The following is a 27,795-nucleotide window of genomic DNA, read 5'->3' on the forward strand; positions in this document are numbered from 1 at the left end:
TGTTCAAAACCATCTTTGGATCTCATAGGAAACAAGGAAGAATGAAATGAATTTCTATCTTGCTACTAACACGTGGTGGCGCTGTGGGTTAAACCGCAGAAGCCTGTACTGCAGGGTCAGAAGACCAAGCAGTCATAAGATCGAATCCACGCAATGGAGTGAGCTCCCATCGCTTGTCCCAGCTCCCGCCAACCTAGCGGTTTGAAAGCATGCAAATGCAAGTAGATAAATAGGGACCACTTCGGTGGGAAGGTAACAGCGTTCTGTGTCTAAGTCGCACTGGCCATGTCACCACGAAAGATTGTCTTCGGACAAACGCTGGCTCTATGGCCTGGAAACGGGGATGAGCACCGCCCCCTAGAGTCGAACACGACTGGACAAAAATTGTCAAGGGGAACCTTTACCTTTACCTTACTAACACTACAATTGTGGAAATGGTATATTTTTAAGCATGTTATTTCCTTAGGCGATATATGTTTCAGTGGAGAACTGCAAAGCAAGGTTACTTCAGCAAGAAAATGACACACAATCACAGTAGGAATTATCAACCCCATTTTTCCAATTAATAACTAACTGTTGGGGACACCCTGTTCTGGATGTGCTTGTCACCAGAAACAACTGAAGGTGCTAAAACTCTTGCATGTGGACAGACAGGCAAGAGATGACATTCACTAGGAGATGCCTTCACAGTGAGATGGATGGAGAACTGATTTATCCTTTCTTTCTTTCTTTCTTTCTTTCTTTCTTTCTTTCTTTCTTTCTTTCTTTCTTTCTTTCTTTCTCTCTCTCTCTCTCTCTCTCTCTCTCTCTCTCTCTGTCTCTCCTTCTCCCCCCTCCCTCCTCCTTAAAAAGGACCTGAATGGTAGTCAAATTGAGGCAGGACAAACAAGAGGCAGGTAGCCAGCCAGATAGCTCAGTTAATTAGCTGTCTAGCTGTGGAGTCAAGTAGAAGTTCAGTTCCCCACTGTGACCCCAGAAGAATCAGCTTGTGTAGCCTTGAGCAAGTTGCACAGTCTTAGGATGCCCCCAGAAGAATGGAATGGTGAACCACTTTTGAGTACTCTCTAACTAGAAAATCCTGAAAAGCAGCAGCATAAGTCAGAATAGATGGCACATTACAGTGGTGCCTTGCATTACGACATTAATTCGTTCCAGCGAAATCACTGTAGAATGAAAATGTCATAATGCAAAAATAAAAAACCCATTGAAATGCATTAAACCCATTTAATGCATTCCAATGGGCTAAAAACTCACCGTCCAGCGAAGATCCTCCATAGGGCGGCCATTTTCGGTGGCTGTCCTGTGAGAAATCCGTTCCAGAAAACAGCAGGGAGCCATTTTATTTACCCAGCAACCATTTTGAAACCGCCGATCCGCCGTAGGAAAATTGTCGTTTTGCGAAGAATCGGTTCCCGAAGCAGGGAACCGATCATCGCAAAGCGAAAAAAGCCTATTCAGACCATCGTTTTGCAATTGCAAAAGTGATCGCAAAAACGTCGTCCTAATGTGGTTTCGTCATAATGTGGGCAATCGTAAAGTGGGGCATGACTGTATTATTATTAATAAATTAGATGCAGTACAAAAATATCATGGTGATCCAGACAGTAATAATGTGTCCCTCTTCCCATGTCAATCAACAGACTATGTCCCAGATTTCAGACTTTCTGATATGTCACAAAAGCAAAATCCATCATCATGACACAGTAGTTAAACTGCAGTACTGCAGTCAAAACTCTCCTCACAACCTGAGTTCAGTCCCAATAGGCTCAGGTAGCCAGTTCAAGGTTGACCAAGCCTTCCATCTTTCCAAGAGTGGTAAATTAAATACCCAGCTTGCTGGGGGGTCAGCAATGTGTAGTCTGTATAATTAAATTGTAAATTGCCCAGGGAGTGTTTTATGCACTGTGGGGTGGTATATAATCAGTGCACATGCATGCACACATGCACGAGCATGTGTGCACACATGCACGCACACACACACGCGCACGCACGCACACACACACGTTTTCAAATCAACCACCTGGAGTATTTGTCCCTAATAAGGGAAATACTTAACCATTCATGAAAATCATGTGCAAAGAGGCTTATGATCAAAAATTGAAAAGATTTTCAGTATTTGCAAGTCCCATAACTGAGAAAAATATACCAGTCACCTTGGAGATGGTCATGCATTTCCTATTCCATCTCAAAGAAAACAGTTTATCACCTCTAAAAGTGTACCTGGCAGCCACTGTAGCACATCAACCGAGGAATCATCCATCAAGCAGTTTATTTTCTCATCCAACACTGAACAGATTTATGAAGAGTTTAAGCAATGTGCATCCTGATGTTAAACCTGCGGCAGCACAATGGTCTGTGCCAGTGATCTCAACACATTTAAAGAAGTTACCATCTGAACCCATGGAAACATCAGATCTTCATTTACTGACTCTTTAGATGGTGTTCTTACTGGCCTAGTGAACTCGGTGCTACGCGTATGAGATATGATCCACCGTACAGTACCTTCTGTTTCATGAAGACTAGGTCTTGTTGTATACAGAACTTGCTTTGCCAACACTACATCCATCAGCCCAGAGACCTCTGGAAAAAAACCTTCATTCCTTAGATGATTGCAGATCTCTGGCTTTTCTATCTTTTCTATCTTTTCTATCTTTAAAGGACTGTGGATTTTAGAAAAGCAAGTGTTATGAAGACCCCCATAAAAGTCTGTGTCATCCCAGTGCCTATCAAAGTGGATTGTCATACAGTAGTTGTTGCGTGAGTTTTAAATTGATACTTTGCTCTTTGTTACTTTGTTATTTTCTTTGTATGTTGATATGCTTTACTGAAACTGCTTAGTCAACCTTACTCATTTGCCCAGGTCTGTCCTAGAGAGAGGTAACTAATGGGGTGCCTCAGGGTTCTGTTCTGGGCCCTGTGCTATTCAACATCTTTATCAGTGACTTGGATGAAGGAATAGAAAGTATGTTGATTAAATTTGCAGATGATACCAAATTGGGAGGGGTTGCTAATTCCCTAGAGGACAGGATTAAAATTCAAAATGACCTTGACCCTGGGCCAAAACTAACAAAATGAATTTCAACAGGGAGAAATGTAAGGTCCTACACCTAGGCAGAAAAAAATGAACTGCACAGATCTAGGATGGAAGACACCTGGCTAGACAACAGTACCCGTGGAAGGGATCTAGGTGTCTTGGTAGACCACAAACTGAACATGAGTCAGCAGTGTGATGCAGCTGCCAAGAAAGCCAATGCAATTCTTGATTGCATCAATAGGAGAATAGTGTCTAGAACAAGGGAAGTGATAATACCACTCTATTCTGCTTTGGTCAGACCTCACCTGGAGTATTGTGTCCTGTTCTGGGCACCTCAATTCATGAAAGATGTTGACAACCTGTCCAGAGGAGGGTGACCAAAATGGTCAAAGGTCTGGAAGCCATGTCCTATAAGGCAGGGCTTAGAAAGGTAGGAATGTTTAGCCTTACAAAAAGAAGGTTAAGAGGGGACACGATAGCCGTGTTTAAATATTTGAAGGGATGTTATGTCGAGGAAGAAACAGGTTTGTTTTCTACGGCTCCAGATACTAGGACAAGGAGCAGTGTGTTCAAACTACAGGAAAAGAGATTCCACCTGAATCTCAGGAAGAACTTCCTGACAGTCAGAGCTGGTCGGCAGTGGGATATGCTGCCTCAGAGTGTGGTGGAGTCTCCTTGTTTGGAGGTTTTTAAGCAGAGGCTGGATGGCCATCTGTTGGGAGTGCTTTGATGGAGTTCCTGCATGGCGGGGGGTTGGACTCGATGACCCCTCTGGTCTTTTCCAACTCTTTGGTTCTATGATTCTATGATTTTGAAGACTTCTTCATCAATGTATCTCCAGAAATTGAAATAGTCTTCCATTGACCTTTGAATTTTGTCATTTTTAGTGTCAAATTTTTATGCCAGCTTCTGGTTGTATGGCTGATGTTACTATTGTCTGGTTCTAGCTTGAAGTTTTGACTTCATTGTGAGTGACTGAAAGCCAAATCTATGATGATGTTTATTCTCTCATTCTTTCTTACCACAGACATCATTCGTAGCGATATTGCCTTGGATAAGCAGAAAGGCTGCAAGATTGCCCAGCACCCAGATATCATGTTGGAACTACAGAGGGAAAAGGCAGCTCAGATGCACCTGGTCCTCCTCAAAGAACAGTTCTCCAATACTTATACCAATCTCACACTAACAGGTAAGGCTGCAAGGATATCATGAGCAGAATATCACCACTTCATTGCAGGCTCTAAATTAAAGGTATACAGAAGATTCTGAGAAGATCCTATGTCGAGAATGGGAATTATGTAGCTCTCCAGATATTGCTGAATTGCAAATTTTGTCATTCCTCATTAACTGTTGTGTTGGCCAGGACTGGTGGGAGTTAAGTCCACCATCTAGAGCAGCCATTCTGAACCTTTTTTTTTGCCACGGCCCTTTTAGGAACTCTTCTTAGCTTCCAGGGTCCCCTGTCAAACAAGAGAAGCTTTTGACTCTATGCAAACAAACATACATCATGAACAGATGAATCTGTGTCCCCCTTCAAATTGCTGATATAGAGGGTCATATGGTTTCCATCTCTACTCTAAACAGAGTGACAAATATTAAATGTAGGAATGCTGCAAAAGATAAAATGTTTTAAAGCACTTGCCTCCTTTCTTTAGTGGCACCTTGGATGTTGCTAGTGTATGGGAGTGAACAAAGCCAAGAACTTAAGGATGTTATACATAAACCAAAGTTTGATATACTGCACAATATACACACACACATCCCACCCAGGTCAAAAGAAATTTTGAGACGAGCCATGAAATGCTAACTTTTCTATCTGGATGAGCTTATGTAATAATAACTGCAGGTTTGGTTGCCTATCAGTTTCCTGGAACACTAGCAACCCCCTGGATTTGATTGCAAGACATGATCAGTGCCTATAAAGAGTGTTCCCGATACAGATGTAATAACAAGAAGAATGATCAGTATATGTATTTGTAAGGTAACTGATTAATATCTACTTCATGAGATAGAATGACAGCATCTTTTTATGGAATACGGTCTAAGAAGTATGCGCCATCTTGTGTTTCCACAAGGCATTCTTTAGACAATTTCCCCATTTTAAACATCAGTTTCTTATTTCACATATCATACACTTAAATGAAGGATGGCCTTCTTCTCCACTTTCAGGACCTCTCTGTTCTTCAAATAGTGGTCTGGAAATAGTAAAGAATAGTGGTTAAAGTGTTGGATTCAAATTAAAGTTCTTACTGAGTCACTCAATATGTCTCCTTGGGCCAGCCTCACCCTCTTAACATGACTAACCTTACACATTTTTCTAAAGATAAGAAAAAGAGAAGGAGAAACATGTGCCACTTTGAGCCTTAAAGTCCAGGGGAAAAGATAGGATATAAATGTAACACATAGTAAATAAATATACAGGAATCAGTTTTTGCCACATGACTTAACTTCTCCACATTCAAAACCAAATATTAGCAAGCATTACAGCAGTTGTCCTCTCCATATGGATAACATTAAAGGCAAATTTTTATCACTCCTCATTCAAAGGTAATAGGTTTTTCTAGTGATCATTCTAATTCTGCTGTGGCCATCAGACCAATCATTTGCAGCCATCTCTGACCTAAGCTGTCCCTCATCTGGAAAGTTTTGACCTAGAGGATTTCTAGCTGCAGTTTTAAAAACAAAAAAGAGCCCTGTTTCCCCAAAGCAGGTGCCTATCTAGTTCAGCATTCAGTTTCTACAGCGTCCATGCAGATATCGTGAAAACAGTAGCAGCCTCCTAGTTATATTCCCCAACATTGCCTTACTGCCTTTGCAACTACAAAGAGTATACTGTCCTCACATCTAATACCCAAAATAGTTTGCGAGGGATACAGCATAGGGATGCTTCTTCCTTGAGGGACAACTGCTGTTGCTTTCAAATAACAGTGCTTGGTTAGAGGGGGCAGAGAACATTTGCAGGCTTAGCAGAAGCTGTCTGTGACCTGTGTCTTTGCCTGGACAAGCAGTACAAGGCATTTTCTAGCACTTTGGCACTACTGAATGTGTATGTGTATTAAATCTTCTCTCCTCCTTCCCCTCGTTTGCCTTAGCAGAGGGGATGCAGCAATTACTAAATTTGGTGTCTCTGAAGCCAAAGCAGCACATGCACTTTGGGTGAACCCAGTAAATATTAAAGAGCAAATATAAAAGAGATAATGGCCTAGACGGAGCTGAGTGGCTGTTTCTATTAAAAGTGTTGTTTGAATTATCCATGAAATGGATCCTGGAATGAGTGACAGGCTCTGAGGGGGGAGGTTGTAGGGTACTCATAAACTAATTTCTTGCCTGGCCCCGTGAGAGAACAGAAAGCAAGGGTCCAGTTCTCCTGCCTTCGGCCAGTGGGTGGCAGTGAAAAGCTCCACCAAATGGTGTCTGGGTCACTGCCATAGATTCTCATAAGAAGGGCCCAATTTAAACATCTCCCATCATTTTTAAGGGATGATGGATAGATACAGATATACTGTGACATTGGTATTTGTTGCAGCCTAGTAAAAATATGTAGCAGCTCCACTTTCTGGATGAAAAGAGAAGGCATCTGGACCTGGAAGCTAATCCAGCCTCCTAAGAAAAATATGGAGTTGAAGTTGGAGCTTGGGAAAAACTTTTTTTTTTTTTGGACTTCAACTCCCAGAACCCTCAGCCAGTGTGATGGATGGCCAGAGTTGTGCCTGGCTGTTTGGACAGGATCCCACCGAGACATTTTTCATTCTCCATAAGACAATTCTCTTGGTTGTTTATTCCCACTTGAGCTCTTGGAATCTCCTTTGACAACTTGCTTACTCTCCAGTAAACAAAGTTCCCCCTAAAGGGAGGGTTCTTCCCCTCCTGCACTGTTCTCTGAGGCAGCTTCAAAGAGGCCTAGTGCATTGCTTGCATTTTTGTCTGGGACCTGCCTCTCATAGGGCACCTGGTTATGGCAGCATATCGGCATTTAAAAATGTGTTTAAGGGGAAAATAGAACATTTCAGCTCCAGGTGTCTCTGTTAGGCAGCAGTGCTCTAAAGTGGTAAAACTATCTAACCTCCTTGGATGGGATCAATGCAGCCCGATAATTGTTAAGGAAGTTTAAATCTCTGATTTCATAAATGGAGCTGGTCCCTGTGTTCTCAGGGGGCAGAACATAATATTTACGTGTAGCTTGACAGAGCCATGTAAATATTTCTGTTTCCTATGATGAATTTTGTCTTCTGCGATGTATAAAAGAGGTGGGAGACTAGTGCATGTGGATAATACACCTGCACCTCAGGCAGGATTTGCAGGAGAAAGAAGCAACGTGCAGGTTTTGTGTGTGTGTGTGTGGAGTACATAGAGCAGATAGCCCAACAGTCAAGGACAGCCTCCTCGCAACTGGTTTGTGGTGGGCTATAACTGCAACAGATAGCAGGGCCCACAGATTGTACTGATCAGGGATGATAGGACCTATAGTCCAACATATCCAGAAGGCTTAAGAAGCTGGCATAGAATTTTCAGGGTGGTGGTGGTTTCCACTTCCTTAGAATCATAGAATAGTGAAGTTTGAAAGGTCCTTAAGGCCATCAAATCCAACCCCCTGCTTGATGCAAATCAAAGGATATCCGCCAGGTGGGTGTCTAAGTTTCTCTTGAATGCCTCCAGTGTTGGAGCACTCAGCACTTCTCAAGGTAATTGGTTCCACTGTTGTACTGCTCTAACAGTTAGGAAGGTTTTTCTGATATTCCACCAAAACCTGCCTTCCTGTAACTTGAGCTCATTGTTGTGTGCCCTGCACTCTGGGATGATCAAGAACTGATCTTGTATCCTCTGTATGACAGCCTTTGAAGAATTTGAAAAGTCTTAGCGTATCACCCCTCTATCTTTTTCCTTAAGGTTAAACATGCCCAATTCTTTGAGTGTTTCCTCATAGGGATTAGTTTCCAGCCCACTGATTATCCTGTTGCCTTCCTTTGAACTTGTTCCAATTTGCCAGCATCCTTCCTGAAGTGTAGTGTCCAGAATTGGACACAATACTCAAGGTAAGACCTAACCAATGCTGAATAGAGGGGAACTATGGTAGTACCTCATGAGATTTGGAAACTATACTTCTGTTAATGCGTCCTAAAACAGTGTTTGCCTTTTTTTGTAGCCACATCTCACTGTTGGCTCATATTCAGCTTGTGATCTATGACAATTCCAAGTTCCTTCTCGCTAGTACTGTTGCTGAACCAGGTATCCCCCATCTTGTAACTCTGCATTTGGTTTCTTTTTCTTGACCAAGTCTTACTCTGTCCTAAAAGAACCTTAGCTCTCACAATTCCCTTTGAGCTCTGAACATATTTTTTGCAGTACTGGTTAGGATGGTGCCTTTTATTTATTTTTACTCAGACTCCCAGAATTGTCCACGAATTCCACAGGCATAATTTTAGGAGTTCCTACCTATAGACACATATGCATGCTTACATCTCATGCACTTGGAACAGACTCTGTTTTTTGGACTGTTTTGGGCCTACTTCCTATACTACAGGGAAGTTACCCCAGTGCTTTCTAGAAGGTCTAGGTTTCTGTGGAAAGTATTGTTCTTTGGGATACCCTATATAGAGCCTAATGGGCAACAAGACTATAACTCCCACAAAGATCTAGGCTTCCCAGGAAGCAATGGGGCAGTTTTCTTTTTGTATAGGAAGTAGGCCCAAGACACCCTGGAAAACAGAACCTGTTCCAAGTCTGTGAGATATAGCTGTGCACAGATGTCTGTTTGAAGGAACTCCTAGAATTCTGCCTGGAGAATTCTTAGACAATTCTAGGAATTCAAGTCCAAATAACAGTAATCAACAACAATAACTAAAGTGGTTTATTTCCCTTACTGCATAAACAAATAACAGTCTTAATTAAATACATGTTGCTCATTCATCCCCCCCCCAATGTTGTGTGTGCCCTATTGTTAAACAAAAGTAAGGGACAACTATGTGAAATATGAAATGTTTGTGATGTTACCTATGTTAAAGGCTTTGGATCACTTCTAAACTGAAGATCAGTCCTCAGCATTTGAAGAATTCCAAGAACATTGAAACTGGGCATAGTTATCTACTTCTTCAAGTTCATGCCTTAATCACCTTCCAGCACACATGCTGTATGCCTCAAATGATATTGTGCCAATGGCAGTGATCTGTCCTATTGGCAGAGTAATTAGATGACCATCTTCCTGTGTGGCCCAGTGCTTTGAGTCTGTGTATGCACATGAATTTGCTCATATTTCAAATCATCACAATAAAAAAAAATACACAGTGGGTTGAATTCAGAAAGGTCATTGGCAGTTCCTGTGGCTCTTTCTGTTTACAGAATAGAACGAGTGGAGGCTCCCTGCTGGAAGCTGAAGTAAAGAGGCAAACTTTGCTAACTTCCCTCTTCATTGTGTACCATGTTCTGCATCTACTATACTGCTTATGATTGCAATATTGGGCCTTCCTCTGAATGATTAATCTGTGAAATCCAAATTATGGTGTGCCACAACTAGAAATCAAAATAAACTCAAAGAGGTGCCTGTTGGTCTAGAGTTGCTTGGAGGAAAATTGACTCTAGCAAGACGAATTAATCAAACTGCATACTTAGACTAGAGCAAAATATAGGCTTTCCCACTAAATAAGAATTAATACTAGCATTTGCTTGCTACACTGTGAGGCCTCTTAATATCTTCCAATATCTCAGAGAAAAGCTATGCTTCAAAAAAGATAATATGCACATTTATTGCATATTATCTATGCAATTTACGTATGTAATATAAATTGATTAGCTAAAATCAAATAATATGAATAAATAATTCTTTAAATAGTGAACGGACCTCACATTTACCATTTTTGAAGTGGGTCATATTACTTTTTGGAGCCTAGATTGTGGCTGTGAAACCTTCCCTCAGCACGTGTCTCATGTCCCCACGTGTGTAGACATCCGGCTTGGTGCCTGCACTTGAGGACCCATGCTGATTTAACTAATTGCTTCCTTGAGCAGGATGAAACAAACACTTATTCTCTCATCCTGAAGGCAAGCACATAGTAGATCCTGTAGTGCTTCTGTTGGGGCTGCCCTGGGGATGTATTTATGGCCAGAAAGGCCATGACCTGACTGTAGGCTCATTAATGGAAGCCAGATGTAGTGCAGCAGTTATCACTGTAATGATTTTATCCTGCAGTGGTGAGACTGAATCATTGGGGGAGCTGGTCAAGCAAACACAGCTGACCTGCCACTAAGACTTGCCATGTGCTCACCAAAAAGCTTGCCTAACCCTTACTCCCGTCTCAAATATTTCATAGTGTTTGCTGTTTCTTGTGGTGGAAGAAAGGCTTTTTATATACTATCTCCCGTGCTTGCAGTTTTGTCCAACTCCAAATGCTGTTCTTATGGAGGTTCATCAGAGGTTCTTTTTGTGCACATAATGGCAGACAATAAGAACACTAGGGGCAATATTCATATTTTATTGTCCTTTGTTGTAGGAAACTGTACTGTAAGGATGGAAGCATAGGGCCCTTCTTGTATTGCTAGACTAGAGCTCTCATTTATCTCTTGCTTGGCTGTCCCTGACTACAGCTGATGGGAGTTGCATTCCAGCAACATTTGGAAGGCCACTTATTCCCCATCTCTGCTCTAGTATTACAGCCTGCTGTGATACTAGAGGCCCCACTGGCAGCTCCAAACAGAGAGCTCTGCTTGGCTCACTGGAGCCTTGTGGTGCAGTGGTTAAACTTCAGTACTTGAGTGAAGATTCTGCTCATGACCTGAGTTTGATCCTGGGCTTATGTAGCCAGCTCAAAGTTGACTCAACCTTCCATCTTTCCAAAGTCAGTAAACTGAGTACTCAACTTGAGGGCAGGGGGAATGTGTAGTCTGCATAATTAAATTGAAAACTGCTCAGAGAGTGCTTTAAGTACTTGGGGAATGGCATATAAGCAGCACACTTTGCTCACTGCCTAAGAGTACATTTGCCCATTACATTTTGCAAGCAGCTGCATAGTTGTGTCCCACCTATGTATGTGTTTTCTGCTCTTCCCCACAAAGAGTGAAGGGGAAAATAGTCTTTAAATATCAAGTGGAAATAAATTCAATGTGACAAAGCTCCAATTCACAAAAAACAGAGTTTAATGAGGGTCTTTCAACCTCCTAATGAAAACTCTTTGACTTTAAGTAAACTGGCACACTGTTAATAAATGGGACAATGCAGATGCAAACTATGGGGTCTCTGGCCTAGAGCGCTTGCCTAGATTCTCTTCTAATCTGCAGTGAGGCACCGTATAGCTACTTATTCAATGAAAGTGCAGGCATAATCAGTTCTCTTACTTAACAATGGGCTGAAATTAATAGGAACATACCTTGTAGAATATTTAGCTTCCTAATTTTGTATATCTCACCAAACATCTCCAAAAACAGGAAGTATATATGTAGACTTTCTCTAAATACCATTTTTGAATTATATTTTATGCATCTTGTAGTAACCATCTGTAGGGTTGCTGTATTTCAGTTCCCCATATCTATAAAGTCTGTTTTGCATGTTGTGCGAATTAAGACCCTTAATTGCTGGACTGGTTTCCTTCCATCATGTTTCACCCTTAGTAAGCGACACTCTGATAGATCAGTAGACAGTAAAGCTCAGATGATTGATTTTGGAACATAGGCATAAGATCTCAGTCATGAGAGCTTAATGGATGACCTCAGTAATTTCTTACAATTGGGGAACTCATGTATGTGACTGGCATAGTATAGCAATGAGGAGAGTAGAGGAACAGAAGTATTATCAGAAATGGGAGCAAGACATAACTCACTAAGTGGTCTCAAGTAAGCAACTGTCTTGTTCACTTTTGCAATTTGGAGATAATGAATACTGACCAGTTCTACCAGCTTCTGTGGTCATTGCTGCTCTGTGATAGAAAAAAAAACCCTAGATCTAGTTAAGCCCATTTAAGGGTCATCTTAAGTTTCAACTCACACTGCTGTGTATGTGGAACATTTGTGAGAAAAAACACTGGATCCTCATTTTAATTTTCTGTGCTGCATTTATGTTAAGATGTGACCTAAAATTCTTTGTACATAAGAACATTCCATTTTCATATGTGAAAAGAGACTCTGAGGATGGAGATGGGCACCTTTCAATGTATGGGTTGGATCATTCATTCATTCATCTTCTATACTGCCCATCTGGCTACCAAGCTACTCTGGGTGGTTCACAACACAGTAAAACAGATAACACTAAAAGGCACTAAATATAATAGCTATAGGGGAAAAAAAACAAAATTAAACATATCAGTCCACATACACAAAAAAACAACAAAATAACTAAAACTAATTTAAGAAGGCAAGATGGTTCCTTTAAATGAGAAGAGTTAGCCCATCTGTATAAGAGGTTCTAGAATGCACTCCATTACTGCCTCTGTATAAATGGAGTTGATTTGTTGAGTAGTTGGAACATATACTTTGAGGATATTGGTGCATTTTAAATTATTTGTTTTAGAAAAATGTTGATGGTAATAATGTTGATAATTTGATCACATGTATCTGAGGCTATTTCTAAAGACTGCCTTAATCTGGGACAATAATATATTTTAATGACTGGTGTATTTAAGTGCCTTATGGTAGAACAGTGAAGTATACACTGATATATGTAAATAAATAGAAATAAAACTTTGCCTTCTGTTCCATACACCGGGGTCTATACACAGAGTTCAGTTGCCTATATCTCCTAGAAAGCATACCTAGAATTATAGCCTGAGAATCCTGATTGTTAAAATTTAATGTATAGCAGGTATCACCGTCCTAGAGAGTACTCGTGGGCAATTTTAAGCTAGGATTTCTTTAAAGAAAAGCTGCTTTACCAAAAAAAGAGAAAAGCTTATGCATGGTGTACATCAGCTGTTAGAGTTCCTGGGAAAAAGGAAAGTAAGAAGGAATGCTGTGGTTGTGGTGCTGATGGGGTCATTGCTCATTCTTTCATCCATGCCTTGAGGAACACGTTCCTGATGACAGATCAATTCTTTATTGCTGGGATAAGATTCCTGTGTAGTTGAGAAGAGAAAGCAAAGGAAGAAGTAACAGTAGGTGACTTTGCATCTGGATTATCATTCAAGTGGCCACAGGGGTTGCTATGATCAGCGGGGGGCACTGCCTGCTGCTCAGAATATGGTTTGACTTCTGTGCTTTGCTAGACTCCCAGACCACTTCCCCATCTGTTTGCCAATTCTTTCTCCACAGTTCCTTCAACTCTATTCCATTTTGGCCAGTGTGAAATGGGACCCTGGATTAGTAACTACTAAGAGGTCACTGTTTCATTTAGCTTTACATCCTTTTTTGCACAAAGAACTCAAGTGGGCATGCATAGGGTAACCCGGAAGCTCCAGTTAGACTGTGAGTTTCAAAGAAATGGGCAGCTATGCGTAATTGCAGCTTTGATATTTCTTAGAAATCCAGCTCTTGATTAGGACAGGCTCATGCTATAGATGAATAACATTTTCATTTGTTCATTTTTCAAATAAAAACTTTCCAATGTTTGCAAATTTCATTATAAAACTTGATGGGAAAGAAATATAAATTAAATGAAGACAAAACGTGAAAAAACTAAAAAGACAGACTTGTTCATATAGGCAGTGCTTGTTCTTTGAATGCCTAGCTCTTAGAAGTCGCTGTTTGAATCTGTGTATTTAACTAAGCTGCCACCTCCCCCCTCCACACTTTATCCTTAAATAGCTGCATGGCAAACAAATGTAACGTAGCCCTTTCCATGGTGGGAATAGAGTATGTGTTAGATAAGAACTTTCTCAGATATAGATTTCTTTCTAAACAGGATGGAAAGAACATGAGTTTTTTTCTTATTCTTTTCTCTTATTGAATGGAATGTGGGAGAAAGCAAAACCAACAGATTTGTTCATCCTTAGTTAATAGTTCTGACTTTCCAACCTCTTACTGAATGCATGTCCTTTGGAGTGCCCTGTTATTTTGAAATTGTGTGGTGGGAGACATAGGCACTTTGTCATTAAACAATTACAGAAGTGAGGCTCAAGTGTGTTATGTTAAAAAGGACAGAGCAATACAAAATGTTGTGAAACAGACAGCAGCTGTCATGAGGCAGATTGAAATTCATATGGATCTCCTATCCTTTCTAATGGTAGACACAAATTCTACCCCTCTATCTACTTATCTATCTATTTGGATCTGGGTGTGTGCTTTTATATAGATGTTTACATGAATTCAGGGCATCATTTTCACAACCTTCATGATGCTTTAGAACTTCAGGAAATGTTGTTTTCTGCTAATAAGCCAGATAGCCTTCTCCATTTTTGTGTCCTTCGGTGTATCAGACTGTATTATTACAAATGATGTGACATTGGGGATGACAGGCTAGAAGAGTAGTTACAAAATTTTTAGAGAGAAAAGAACAGGAGAGATGGGTTACTTATGCTCGTTCCCACACTGCTGGGTCACCCTGTCAGGAACTGCAGTTATTGAATTACTGAGAAGGAGCAAAAAAAGAAAAGAAAGGAAAAGAAAAGAAAAGAAAAGGGGGGGCTTTTAGGAGTGAAATGTGAACTTACTGGCAAGGAAGCAAGAGCAACAACTTTGAAGGGGGGAAGCTAAAGCAGATTCCAACAATTCTCCATTAAGTAATTAGGGGGCACTGGGGATGGATCTGCTTGAGATACTCAGTTGCTCTTTTTCTGCTGGGCACTCCCTAAACCGGATCACCTGGGGAAGCCTTTTAAGGAGCTCCAGATGGTGTGTGCACACAGTTCTGCCTCCAGCTGTGGCCAATCACTCCAAGCCGGCCAATCTGCCTTTTCTGCTGGAGCCTGTGGCGGCCACACTGCCCATTCGTCACGCTTCTCCAATTGCAGCGCTCTGGATAGCTTCTCCGGGCCTTGTTTGGCTCTTCCTCTCTTGTTTTATCATCCACCCCCTCCATGAGCTAATGTAGTAACATCTCTTCATTGGCTATAAATTCAGAAAAGAGCCATAGATAAAATAGGGCTTTGCAGAAGGAGATTGGAAAACATCTGTTTTTTTAGCCCTCAGATTCAGTCTTTACTTGTCTCCTATGACAATGTCACTGTTTGTGCACGTGTGAAAAAAGAGTTAGTAGATACATTTCAGCCAGCCCAGCTAGATAATTTGGAAGAAACAAATGGCGGGTGGATTGTGTATGGGGGCACCATAAAAGGTTTTTACTCGGATATACTATACAAAAGAATCATGCTAAATCCAGAACCTTTCCTAACAAGGAAACTGTACAAACTGTCTGTGTTAAGTTTTAGAGGCTGGGTGGTCTTGGCTTTTTCTTTCTCCTTGATCGGGTACTTGATCCCTCAATGTTTTGTAAGCACAGTTGAGTAGAAACCTCTAAAATAGCAGTGATGAGAGAGCCCAATGAGAAATTATTCACTACTAAAAGAACATCAATAGCTCATTTACTTCTGGACTTTCAGGCAATGTTCTAACATAGTGTTGTAACATCAGACTAGTGCTTGTGGCATTGTCACAGTGTTGCATTATGAGGGATCAGTCATAATTTGATAATAATCTTAGAACTGAAGACTGGAAGAGATCCTATGGATCACCAAGTCCAGCCCCTGTCAAGGAAGCACAGTGAGGAATCAGATTTTAATGATCAGGGAAGTGCAAAGTAGGGATCTGCAAAAAGTATGGAATTAAAATAATGGAAACAGAACCTCTATAATGATTTACTTGTTTCTGATTTTAAACCTAATATCCTCAATGCACATTTGGCTGTACTATATTGTGAGCAATATTTACAGTAACTGGGACGGTGGAGCAGAAACAGAGTTTGTCAATCACTGCCCAAATTGTTTTCGTTGTGTTTATAGGAGTATTAGAGAGATGCTCAGTCTCTCTCTACTGTTTGTTATTCAAAGCAAATGTTAATGTCCTTTAGCCTAAGATAGGAAAGGCAGGACATGATATTTTTCTAAGCCTGTTCTAAAACAAAATCCACATGTGGTTTGGAACAAAGACTTGGCCTTCCCAGATGTTTGATACTGTGTATTTTAAATTGACAAGGAGACCATCAAATTCCATTAAATACCTTTTAGACTCCATCTTGCCCTAGATTTTTCTTAGACTACATCTTAGTAATTCTTAGGAAAAATACTGTACTGTCCCTCTGTTATATAAAGGTATGGAAATAGTACTATCAACTCTTTCCTCATAGGATCAGTATTTGTTGCCAAAAGTAGGATACATTAATACATATTCTATAAACTTGAATTATTATTATTACTCTTATTAGTTTTACTTGTATGCTGTATTTCTCCCAACAAGGGACCCAAGGTGGCTCACAGCATTAAAATTCACATAAAAACACAATAAGTTATATATGAGAAGACAAATTAAACAGTATATGAATGTGGAGATAAATGTAAAAAGATAAGCTGGAAAGCAATAAAACAATTGGGAGTGATCAGTATAACATGCGAAGAACCAGAGTTGATTTTCTTTTATTGCAGGAGTGTGGCAACCCAGATTGAATTCCTTAAGTGTGCCTTCAGAGACTGATCATCTTTGAATGCATTATTGGGAAGTACTGTGAGAAACCATGTACCTAAAAAGAAAATCTGTAACTTTAATTTCACCACTTGTCATCCTTGTTCACTATGTACATACAAACTCTATAACAGTGGTTCCCAACCTTAGGTTACCAGATGTTCTTGGACTATAACTCTGAGAAATCCTGGCCAGCACATCTAGTAGTGAAGGTTTCTGGGAATTTTAGTTCAAGAACATTTGGGGACCCAAGGTTGAGGACCATTGCTCTAGAAAAAGCCTTTGGTGTAATTCCATCATCTGCCTCCTAGATTCTCTAGAAAACATCTGTAAGTGAGATTTGTGATTTTGTTCCTTTGACTGAAAAATCTTTTTTAATAATAAGTGAAGACTTACATAATATGCCTGTATGCCAAAAAGGGTGTGCATATTGTGACACTAGTAACACTGTTATTAACTATGAGCAAAGTAATTTGGCTGTACTTAAAGCACCCTTGCAGAAGCTGTCTATAACTTTCTGCATGCATTCTAAGAACATTTTCTGTGATGCCAAGCTTTCCATCTCATTCTCTGACATCCTTTGATCTGCATTTCTTGTGGGTCATTCCCTGACTTTCTCTCATCTGTTAAGTAAACTACAACTCACAAAAGCTTATGCCAAATGTCATACCAAAGTGATTAGTCCTTAAGGTGCTACAAAACTTTCATTTCTTCCCAGTATTTTTAAAAGATTCTTAAGCTCCTTAAAGTTTTGCATTATGTAACAGTAATGGAGCTAAAGAGATATACAAGCTATCATGAGCTTTTAAAAAAGTATCTAAATAAAAGTAGACTATAGAAAATTGACACTAGGCATATTTGTTGACAAATCCTATGCCAAATGATTGCTGCCCAGGCTTTCCTCTTGATTCAAAAAGTTTCCAGGCCTTTCAGAAATTATCAGTTGATGAGAGTTACCTGTACTGTCCATAAATCACTACAGGAAAAAACATAGCTTTGACTATGTGGATCTTTGTCGGCAAGGTAATGTCTCTGCTTTTTAAGATACTGCCGAGGTTTGTCATTGCTTTCCTCCCAAGAAGCAGTCTTCTTTTAATTTCATGGCTGCTGTCCCCATCTGCAGTGATCATGGAGCCTGAGAAAGTAAAATCTGTCACTGCCTCCATATCTTCCCCTTCAATTTCCCAGGAGGTGAAGGGACCAGTAGCCATGATCTTAGTTTTTTTGATGTTGAGCTTCAGACCGTTTTTTGCATTCTCCTCTTTCACCCTCATTAAAAGGTTCTTTAATTCCTCCTCACTTTCTGCCATCAGAGTGGTATCATCTGCATATTGGAGGTTGTTGATATTTCTTCCGGCAATCTTAATTCTGGTTTGGGATTCCTCCAGTCCAGCCTTTCGCATGATGTATCCTGCATATAAGTTAAATAAGCCGGGGGACAATATACAGCCTTGTCGTACTCCTTTCCCAATTTTGAACCAATCAGTTGTTCCATATCCAGTTCTAACTGTTGCTTCCTGTCCCACATATAGATTTCTCAGGAGATTGATAAGGTGGTCAGGCACTTCCATTTCTTTAAGGACTTGCCATAGTTTGCTGTGGTCCACACAATCAAAGGCTTTTGTGTAGTCAATGAAGCAGAAGTAGATGTTTTTCTGGAACTCTCTGGCTTTCTCCATAATCCAGTGCATGTTAGCAATTTGGTCTCTAGTTCCTCTGTCCCTTTGAAATCCATCTTGTACTTCTGGGAGTTCTCAGTCCACATACAGCTGAAGCCTACCTTGGAGGATCTTGAGCATAAACTTGCTAGCATGTGAAATGAGTGCAATTGTGCGGTAGTTGGAGCATTCTTTGGCACTGCCTTTCTTTGGGATTGGGATGTAGACTGATCTTTTCCAATCCTCTGGCCACTGTTGGGTTTTCCAAACTTGCTGGCATATTGAATGTAGCACCTTAACAGCATCATCTTTCAAGATTTTAAATAGTTCAACTGGAATGCCATCACCTCCACTGGCCTTGTTGTAAGCCATACTTTCTATGGCCCACTTGACTTCACTCTCCAGGATGTCTGGCTCAAGGTCAGCAACCACACTATCTGGGTTGTCCAGGACATCGGGATCTTTCTGGTATAATTCCTCTGTGTATTCTTGCCACCTCTTCTTGATATCTTCTTCTGTAAGGTCCCTCCCATTTTTGTCCTTTATCATGTCCATCTTTGCACCAAATGGTCCTTTAATATCTCCAATTTTCCTGAACAGATCTTTTCATTTTTCATTTTCTATTATTTCTTTGCATTGTTCATTTAAGAAGGCCCTCTTGTCTCTCCTTGCTATGTATGGAAGTGAGAGCTGGACCATGAAGAAAGCGGAATTGATGTTTTTGAATTGTGGTGCTGGAGGAGGCTCTTGAGAGTCCGCTGGACTGCAAGGAGAACAAACCAATCCATTTGAAAGGAAATCAACCCTGAGTGCTCACTGGAAGGACAGATCCTGAAGCTGAGGCTCCAGTAATTTGGCCATCTCATGAAAAGAGAAGACTCCCTGGAAAAGACCCTGATGTTAGGAAAGTGTGAAGGAAAGAGGAGAAGGGGATGACAGAGAATGAGATGGTGGGACAGTGTCATCAAAGCCACCAACATGAATTTGACCCAACTCCGTGAGGCAGTGGAAGACAGGAGGGCCTGGCGTGCTCTGGTCCATGGGGTCACAAAGAGTCAGACATGATTGAGTGACTAAACAACAACAACAACAACAACAACAACAACAACAACAACAACAACAACAACAACAACCTGTACTGTCCAGGAAGGCGTATGTAGTTCTCTGTTAAAAGACACCCCTTTGCCACTTGGAGGATTGTAAAACGTGCGATTCTCCAGATGCTTTTGGACTGCAGTGGTGAGGGATGATGAAAGTTTTAGTCCAACAGCTAGTGGAGGGCCACACATTTTCTTTCTGTACTCTGTCTTCTACAGCTTCTTTGATATAGTTCAGATATTAAACAGCCTGATACTATTTGTTCAAAAACACAGAGACCATTAAGACTCTGATCCTAACGGAAACCTTTTAAGAGCCAACAATGTTCTAATAAGAGGGTCAACTAATCTTGCCTTTTTTAAGTATACATTCATACCTCTTCATTCCTACTACTGTATTGCGTTTATTTCCTGTGCCAGGACAAAAGAGAAGTTTCAGTTAAGTGGGAGTCAAGTTAAATTTGTTGACCCTTGGTATTTGAACATCTTATGTGACAAAGATTAACTTGTGTGATGAAAAAAAAATAACTGCAGCCTGGCATGTGTTCAGGAATCCCTGAGGAAAGGCTGCACCGAACAGCATGGCTGCATTTTACTCCCTTTTAAGAGCTCATTTCTCTCACTGTCATCCGTTGTAAATGAAGCTGCTAGATGATTTAATTGCATGATCACATCTAGAAGTGTTTGGTCTTGGTGTCCAACAGTTCATTTATGCTTGTCCTGGCTCTGAATTCCCAGGTCTAGAGTTTCGCAAAGAAAAGAGCCTCCATTTGATGGAATGCCATGGACACAAGCTTTAGAAATGAGCCTCCTGAGCCATCTTGAAGGTGTCTGGCACCAAGACAAGTCATTAGTCAATCCTGAAATAATCATCAAGCAGAGAAACAGCTTATTTTATATACTGTTTCTTAGAGTTAAACACTTCCCCATATTCCAGGACTGATTGGAGCCTTGAATCCTTTCCAAGTGTTCAACCTGTAAAGATATTTGAGAACCCCAGGACCTACTAGCTAAAAAAAAAAAAAAGAGAGAAAGATTTCACTTGAATTTTCACAAATGGAAAACCACAACTCCCTGTAGTTGCAAAGAAGCAGCTGTCACACCAGGTACACCGTATGAGAAAACAGTTTTTTTGAAAGCTTTGGGGATTTCTTATTATCTGGAAGTCTGCAGTACTTTTAAAATTTGTGAAGAAAATGCTTTTTCTTCCTCTTAGTTTCAGACACAGTTGCCTGGGATAATCAGCTGCACCTGTTTGGAAGCTGCTCTTCATGTTTTCCCCCTCATTTACAAGTTGCACATGTTTTTGTTAATTTTCCCCAGTAACTCTTGTGTCAACAAGCTTACCCAGCAGTTCTATGATACTAAATTAGATACTATTTAGATTATGGCATTATGTTATGAAATGCAAAACACTGAATAAGGCAGAGGCCGTCAAGAGAGAATACAGATTTCTGGGAGGTTTACTCCAAGCCATACCTGAGTCAAAGGTCCAGGAAACAATGGAGTTAAATTCTATTGGAGTGAATCTAACTGTTTTGTATTTAAAATGACAGTAACATGATAATCATCTTCTGCTTTTATTGGTCAATTCACTGCCAAAAAAAGAGAGTGAGAGTTACTTTGTTCTGGAAATGGCTTCCTATTTATAAGAGGAGAAGCTTGTGATGTCCTAGGCTCAGTATGTTCCATTCTCCTAGATTCTGTTTCTGATCTTGGTTTAATAGTGTGTGACATGGCCAGATAGGAACCGTATGGTGCAAAATTCTGGCTTGGCCTGGAGCCTTTGTCTGTAATTCTTCTCTACAGCCTAGTATGGGAGCAAAGGGAGCTTGGCTATGGATGCTCCCAAATGTTTATGTGATATCACTTCCCTTTTTCCAAGACAGTGTTGTCAGTGGGCCTTTCCCACATGCATGGATGTTACCCTTCCAGTTCATATTGGTTTGGTTTATGCCCTTGAAGACCTGGGAATAAAGCTTTTATGGAGTTTCTCTGGTTCCGTCTGTGGCTAGACAAAAAGATAAACTGTAAATTCAAACCTGTTTATAGTTCTCCATATGCAGTCTGTATCCAGAACTGTTGTCATCCACATGAGGAGCTGACCTGTTCTGCTTAACCCTTCATCTCAGGCACTTTTACATTCTTTCCCCATCTCCTTGAACTCTTAATTCTTCATGCCTATTGCCTCTCTGGGTATCACACGGTTCATTATGTTCTCCTTAAAGGTTGAATACCTGACAGGTAGAAAATCTTTGGTAGTGTTCCTTCACCTGGATCTCCTTAGGACTGTTTCATGCATTACTTTTGCCAAGACACACAGAAGACCAATATGGAGTACTTTTCAGAATTAAGATAGCTCATACTCTGGCACTAAACTAACTAGAAAGGGCACCCAAGAAAGAATTTTGTACTTCTGTTCTCTTGATGGTTTGCTCAAGCTATCTCAGTTCCATATTGACAATTCTTCTGGGATGGTTGTGAGGATGTTGGTGACAATATTTCTATAACAGTTTTGCCCAATCTCATGCAGTGATGAGATTTGTGGTTTTTCTTTACCTGGACTTCTCCCAGCACTTCACTCCAGGACTTAGCTGCTGTGGTTAAAGTGGTGCTGTGAGCAGTAGAACCCTCAGGAAGCTGTTCAAAGTCCTGACCTGAGGCAGGAGATCCTGAAACTAAAACATGCCAGAGTGATGTTTGTCTGTCCTTTCCATATCTAAAGTTAATGATCTTGCAGTTCCACTAACAAAAGTTCCACTGACAAATTGGTCTTCAAAATTAGGGAAATCATCTAAATGTGCATTTCCATCTACACTTCTACCTGACAGGTTGAAGGATCAGCTTTTCCAAGCCCTCCTCAACCTACAATGTTCAGTTTTTAAAACTGAAAGCACAAAGACTGGGAGAAATGCAGAATGTCTGTGTAGAAAATACATAGGCATCCTTCAGTCTCGAAAGACCATGGTAATGTGCTCTGTACGAGTGTCCTCTCCAGAGCACGAAACCTGGGTAGAATAATATGGAGAATAGGCTGTTACCCAAGCAGCAAATCCCCCCTCTCCACATCACTGAAATAGTCCATTTGAAAGGCAAGGGCCAATACAACTGGTTCCAGCAACATCGCAGGAGTTGCCAGAATGACACAAACTGCCTCCGAGATTCCGGCTCTGGATTTTGCCTCAAGGTTTACTCCTGAAGCCTTTTCCATCAGTGGATTTAGCCACAAGGCAGTGGAGGTTTGAAATCGGAGTTTTTCTTCTCCTACACATAAACTAGTATCTTATTATTGTACCAGTTAGGAAGTAGACCTATTGAATCAATTATTTAATGGTAAATCAAAATGTATGTAAATCTCATTAAATCAGTGGGTCTACTCCAAGTGGTACAGGCAAAAGAATTCCAGCTATACATTTTAAAATACGGAATACTATGCATGCATAAATTATTTGTGTAGAAAAGTACTTTGACAAGAGGCAATGGAAGATTCACTGAGAGACAGGCATCCTTTTATCTGTAGAGAGAGTCAATTGATTCCATATCTCTGAGATTAATTGTGAAATTTACTACTATGCAAAATATTTCAAATTGATTCTTTAAGTTTGCATCCTCCATTTTGAAACGTTAGTTTAACTGCAGATCCTGGAGATTTATTATTTAGCCAAGATGATTTAAGGATTTTTCTGTCTCTTCGAACCAACTTTCTCTCCATCTCTGCAGTGCCAAGCCTGATGAAGAGACAACATTTGGAAAGTCTGCATGTTTATGATATTTTAATGATCCAGGAAACATATTGCCAATCCTTGCATATAGCCTTTTTTTTTGGCTTTTTTCTCCTTTTCCCTTTTTTAAATGTTTATTTCAGCTGGAAAAACATTAGTAGTGTACTTCATACATTGCAGCATGCAAATATTTTCTGTGAAGAGAATTAGACATAGCTGCCCTTGATCAGAGTATGGCAAAAATGACACAAATCCAGAGATACTTTATTCCCTTTTCACATTGCCACTTCCAGTCCATTGTACAAAGGATTACACCCCCTAGCTCCTTGAAGACATAACCATTCACTATCTGTGTGGATTACATAGTGAGTTTCAGGAAATGGGTGTTGATGCAGATAGGTTGAGCAGGAGAAATATTGCTTTTTCTTCTGTTTCAGCCTTTCACTTACCATGTTTCCCAGAAAATAAGACAGGGTCTTATTTTTATATTAATTTTTGCTCCAAAAAAGCAGTAGGGCTTATTTTCAGGGGATATTTTATTTTTTTCATGTACAACAATCTACGTTTATTCAACTACAGTCATGTCATCTTCTGGTTGCTGTACAGTGGTGGAGAGCAGGCTTTCCCTTAACTAGGGCTTATTTTTGGGGTAGGGTTTATATTACGAGCATCGTGAAAAATCATACTAGGGCTTATTTTCAATTTAGGTCTTATTTTCAGGGAAACAGGGTAGTAACTTACATGATGAAACTCCAATTCTGTATCCAGAAACTGTGTGACCGTAAGTGGAAAAACTATCTATTTGGACACAAGGTTGCCTTGATACACATTTGGCAATTAACTTGTTCGTGTCTTGCAAGTGGTCACTTGGGAGACAGCATAGATCTATTTGCATTTTTAGTGTCTTAGGCACATAGCTCTGAAATATTTGTATATCTGTAGAGTTACTCTAGTAAAAGGGGGAAAACACCTTTTGCTTTATTATGTGAGCCTATTCCCACTTCTTTGCTGTTGAGGAAAACTTCCTTTTTCTTTATATGCTTAGCTGAACTCTACCCTGCTGAAGAGTACTATAGCCCCATTGGTCAGCTTTATTCTGTCTACAGGACCTTTGTGCTTGTTGTTTTGTCCCTGTAATTTGCTCAGACTTAAAATTACAATTTGTTTATCACAAATCTGAGAAGAATTAACTCCTTTCATTGCACATGAAAAACTTATCTCTGTGTTCTTTGCCCAGCTCTCCATAATTTACTGATGAAATCAAAGATCAAGAAAAATCACTTGTACTTTGCATAGCCATCCTATTGCTCTTGTCGTTTGATTATCCAGCATAACTGTTACTGCTCTGAGCAGACTGTAACTGTCTGTATCTCTCCATGTTTTTCATCTAATTCTCCTTCACACATTTATGTTTTATAAATTCTTATGCTTCCCAGTATTCTACATGTTGTTCATACCACCCTGTTAGTCCTTGGTCTTTCTCCCCCAATATAGACAGTATAGAATTTGAGCACTGAGACTGTAGAGTTTGCAGAAAGTGTGTCCAAGATCTCAGACATTTTCCAAACATTTGTGGTGATGTGCGACTTTATTTTTTGTGAGAAAGAACAGCTGCCTTCTGCTCTTGCTGCGGTTGTTCCTATATGGACTTTCTTTGAACATAAGCCACTGTCTTGTTGGACTAATGGCCAGTGGCAACCTTCATGGTTTGTGGTGATGCGTGCCTAGCATTAGTGTTGAAATCTGCTGGTGAGATTTGGGTGGGCTTGACTAAGACAGACATGGAAACAAGAAGCCAACCCAGAAAGCACCACATTTACACACTGCATTCTAACACCCACATCTGTCATATCTCAAACTGAAAGACATTCACAACATCATATATAAAACAAACTAACGTACCCTGACTCCAGACAGTTGCATTACAGAGAGAAATCTTTTTTTCCCGGACTTGGAAAATGCTGCAATCTTAACAGCAATCCTAACATAGACAGGTTCTTGCTGCTGTCCTACATTAAGTTGAGGGCCCTGACCCTTTCTTTTTACTCCCCTGCAATCTGCATTGACTAGTGAGTATAGAATAAGACACACAGACAACTGCTAGAATCAATTAACATGAATATTTATGTAACCATCATAAGAACTTACTATGTTTCCTTTATTTTCCAATTTCATATGTAAACTTACTTTGTAACTGTCATCCTCTAATTGTCTTGCTGCAACTGCTAATATTTGCACATAAGAGTTCTGTTTTCATTAGACAGTACAAACACAGATGTAACATTATTGCATGATTCAGGATAAAAACAATTGTGACCACTGTTCTCTTCGGCATAAGGCTTCTGATGCGGATACTCTTGGTTCTAGCAAGTTCCAGATTGGAGCAGCTGCTGTTAATGCAACCTTAATATTTTCAGCTTTTCTTAGTGTTCAAGTGATATCAAATTCAAATAACCTTTTGTGCATTGTACTTTTATTCTCAGTGCTAGTGCTTTACATTAGCTGCTGTTATGCACTGCCAAGTTGCTTCCAAATTATGTGACCCGATGAATTAGTGGTCTCAAAATAGTCTTAATCATTAACAGTCCAGCTTAGCCCTTGAAAACCAAAGCCAAGATTCCCTTTACTGAGACAATCCCTCTCAGGTTTTGTCTTCTCCTTTTCCCACTGCCTTCCGCTTTTCTCACAATTAATTACATTACGTACCTGTCATAAGTCAGAGACTGAATTAAATGGAAGCATTGTGAGTGGCAACCATCCTGAATCCGTTTCTAGAGTTGTCCCTAGCTGCTAAATGAAGCAGTCTCCACCACAAAGCTGTAATATTATCATGAAGAATAAAGCTGTCATACTGTGCATATTATTCTGCACGGATATGGTGTGAATAGCTATCCGTTTATGTGTGACATGATATACTACAACAATGAAAGCTCAGGAGCAATAAGGAACCCATCAGATTTTAAAAATTCTGTTGGTAGAACTGAGGGGGATAGAATCTGAAATGAACTCAAGAAAATATCTGGGTAGAAAATCTATGGTTAGAAAACTTGTGATTCAGTATACAACCAGGAGATTCTACCTGTTCAGTCCCAGCCACACTAGAAATGTGTATGTAGTGGATTACTTTGGATGAAGCACATTTTAAGTTCTATTTAAAATCTGCATGTATTTGTATTTCTTTAAAAAATATTTTTAAAAAATATTTTATGTACACATTTTCTTAATATAAAAATACTGTTATCCATTTCCCTCCAATATTTACATTTTACAGACAAATTCCTCTAGTATAATGTATTGTTATATTATTTTTAAGAATATATGCATTTTTTCATGCAGTTTTCCTTAACAAACTCATTTTTGTCTACATATTCATTGGAAAATTACATTGCTGAAAGGGGAAGAACTAAGAGTTCCAAAGTATAACTACAGTTTGGCCCATATAATGGCTTAGGAACTGCAAATGTTGTAGGCTGGCATTGAAATATGAGTGAAATTAATTTCTCCTCAATCCCCCTAATCCTCATGTCTCCCAGTATCTTTCTTCAGAACTGTCACTTCCATTAAGAGGCGTATATACAACATGCACACCATTTGGTAAAAATTGTCCAAGTGTTTTTTCCTAAGGTCGTCCACCCAACCCACTAGGTCCTCCCAGGCCATGATTCTCCTGATAACCACTCCAAGGGAGGCCAAGAAAACCTCCGTTAGAAGTAGGGCCTTTTTTGCACTGGTTCCAACACTTTGGAATCAAATACTGGTGGAACTGGGCCTTGCCCCCTCCCTACCAACCTTTCACAGATCTTTGAAAACATTGCTTTATAGAGAGGCCTCTTTTGGCAACCCTGTTTAATCTGTTTTTTTTTTTTTTTTTTGCTGTTCTATATGTTTACATGCCCATGCCACATTTTATTCTTATTTTTCTGCCTCTTGATGTGTTGATTAACTGTTATTTTATGTTTCATTTTATTTACATATATTATTTTAGTTGACTGCAAACCACTCAAAGTAATGAACTTGCACTAATGGGCTGATATACAAATTTAAATAAATAAATAAATAAATAGTTTTTAGCTCATGAAAGTCTGTGGATTGAAATCTTATTTCACTTTACGTATCAGAGGTCTAATTAACTGAAGTATATCAAAACTTGCCTTTTATTTTGATTGCTTTGTATAAGGATGAAGCATGTACATATGTGTATTAATTGTTTGGGAATTCCATCATCTCTCTTTCCTGAACAGTCATTTGTCTTGACATCTGCACAAAGTTGTAGTAGGCTCTGTCATGGCACCAAACAAACTTACTGAGATTATGAATTATGGTTTATCCTGTATGACTTTTCCTAATGTCCAGTGTTGTGTGTCCTATCCATGCATGCTGTCATGGACACATGTTGCATTTCTGCTCCATATACTACTAATGTTTTGGGTTTACTGTTTATATAATGATACAAGGCCATGTCTATGCAGTCAGCTCATCTGCTCCAACAGCCCCATGATAACAATGAATAACAAAAGAAAGACACAGTAGGACATAAATCTTCTCTTAACTACTAAGAACATATACATTTTTCTTAGGAAAAAACACAGGGGGAGGAGAACCCACCTAGAAAGCCAAACGTTGGCCTGTCATTTCCCTAAGAGTCTCCAGGGGATGATAATATTTTCCATTTTGATAGTTAACCAGTGATTTATATAGGCATAGGAAGAACATAAGACTTGCTGTACTGGCTAACTATACATATTTCAAAATTG

The 27,795-nt window shown here is 39.9% G+C and overlaps 1 protein-coding gene across 1 annotated transcript in view; it reads left to right on the forward strand.

Moving 5' to 3' along the window:
• HPSE2 (heparanase 2 (inactive)) overlaps positions 1-27,795 on the forward strand; it is a 168,414-nt gene that overhangs the window by 20,519 nt on the left and 120,100 nt on the right. Inside the window, exon 3 of the mRNA XM_072995719.2 lies at positions 4,062-4,223. Coding sequence (XP_072851820.1) covers positions 4,062-4,223 — 162 coding nt within the window. The remainder of the gene's footprint in view (positions 1-4,061; positions 4,224-27,795) is intronic.

The sequence above is a fragment of the Pogona vitticeps genome, chromosome 3, assembly GCF_051106095.1.
Source record: "Pogona vitticeps strain Pit_001003342236 chromosome 3, PviZW2.1, whole genome shotgun sequence".
NCBI lineage: Eukaryota > Metazoa > Chordata > Lepidosauria > Squamata > Agamidae > Pogona > Pogona vitticeps.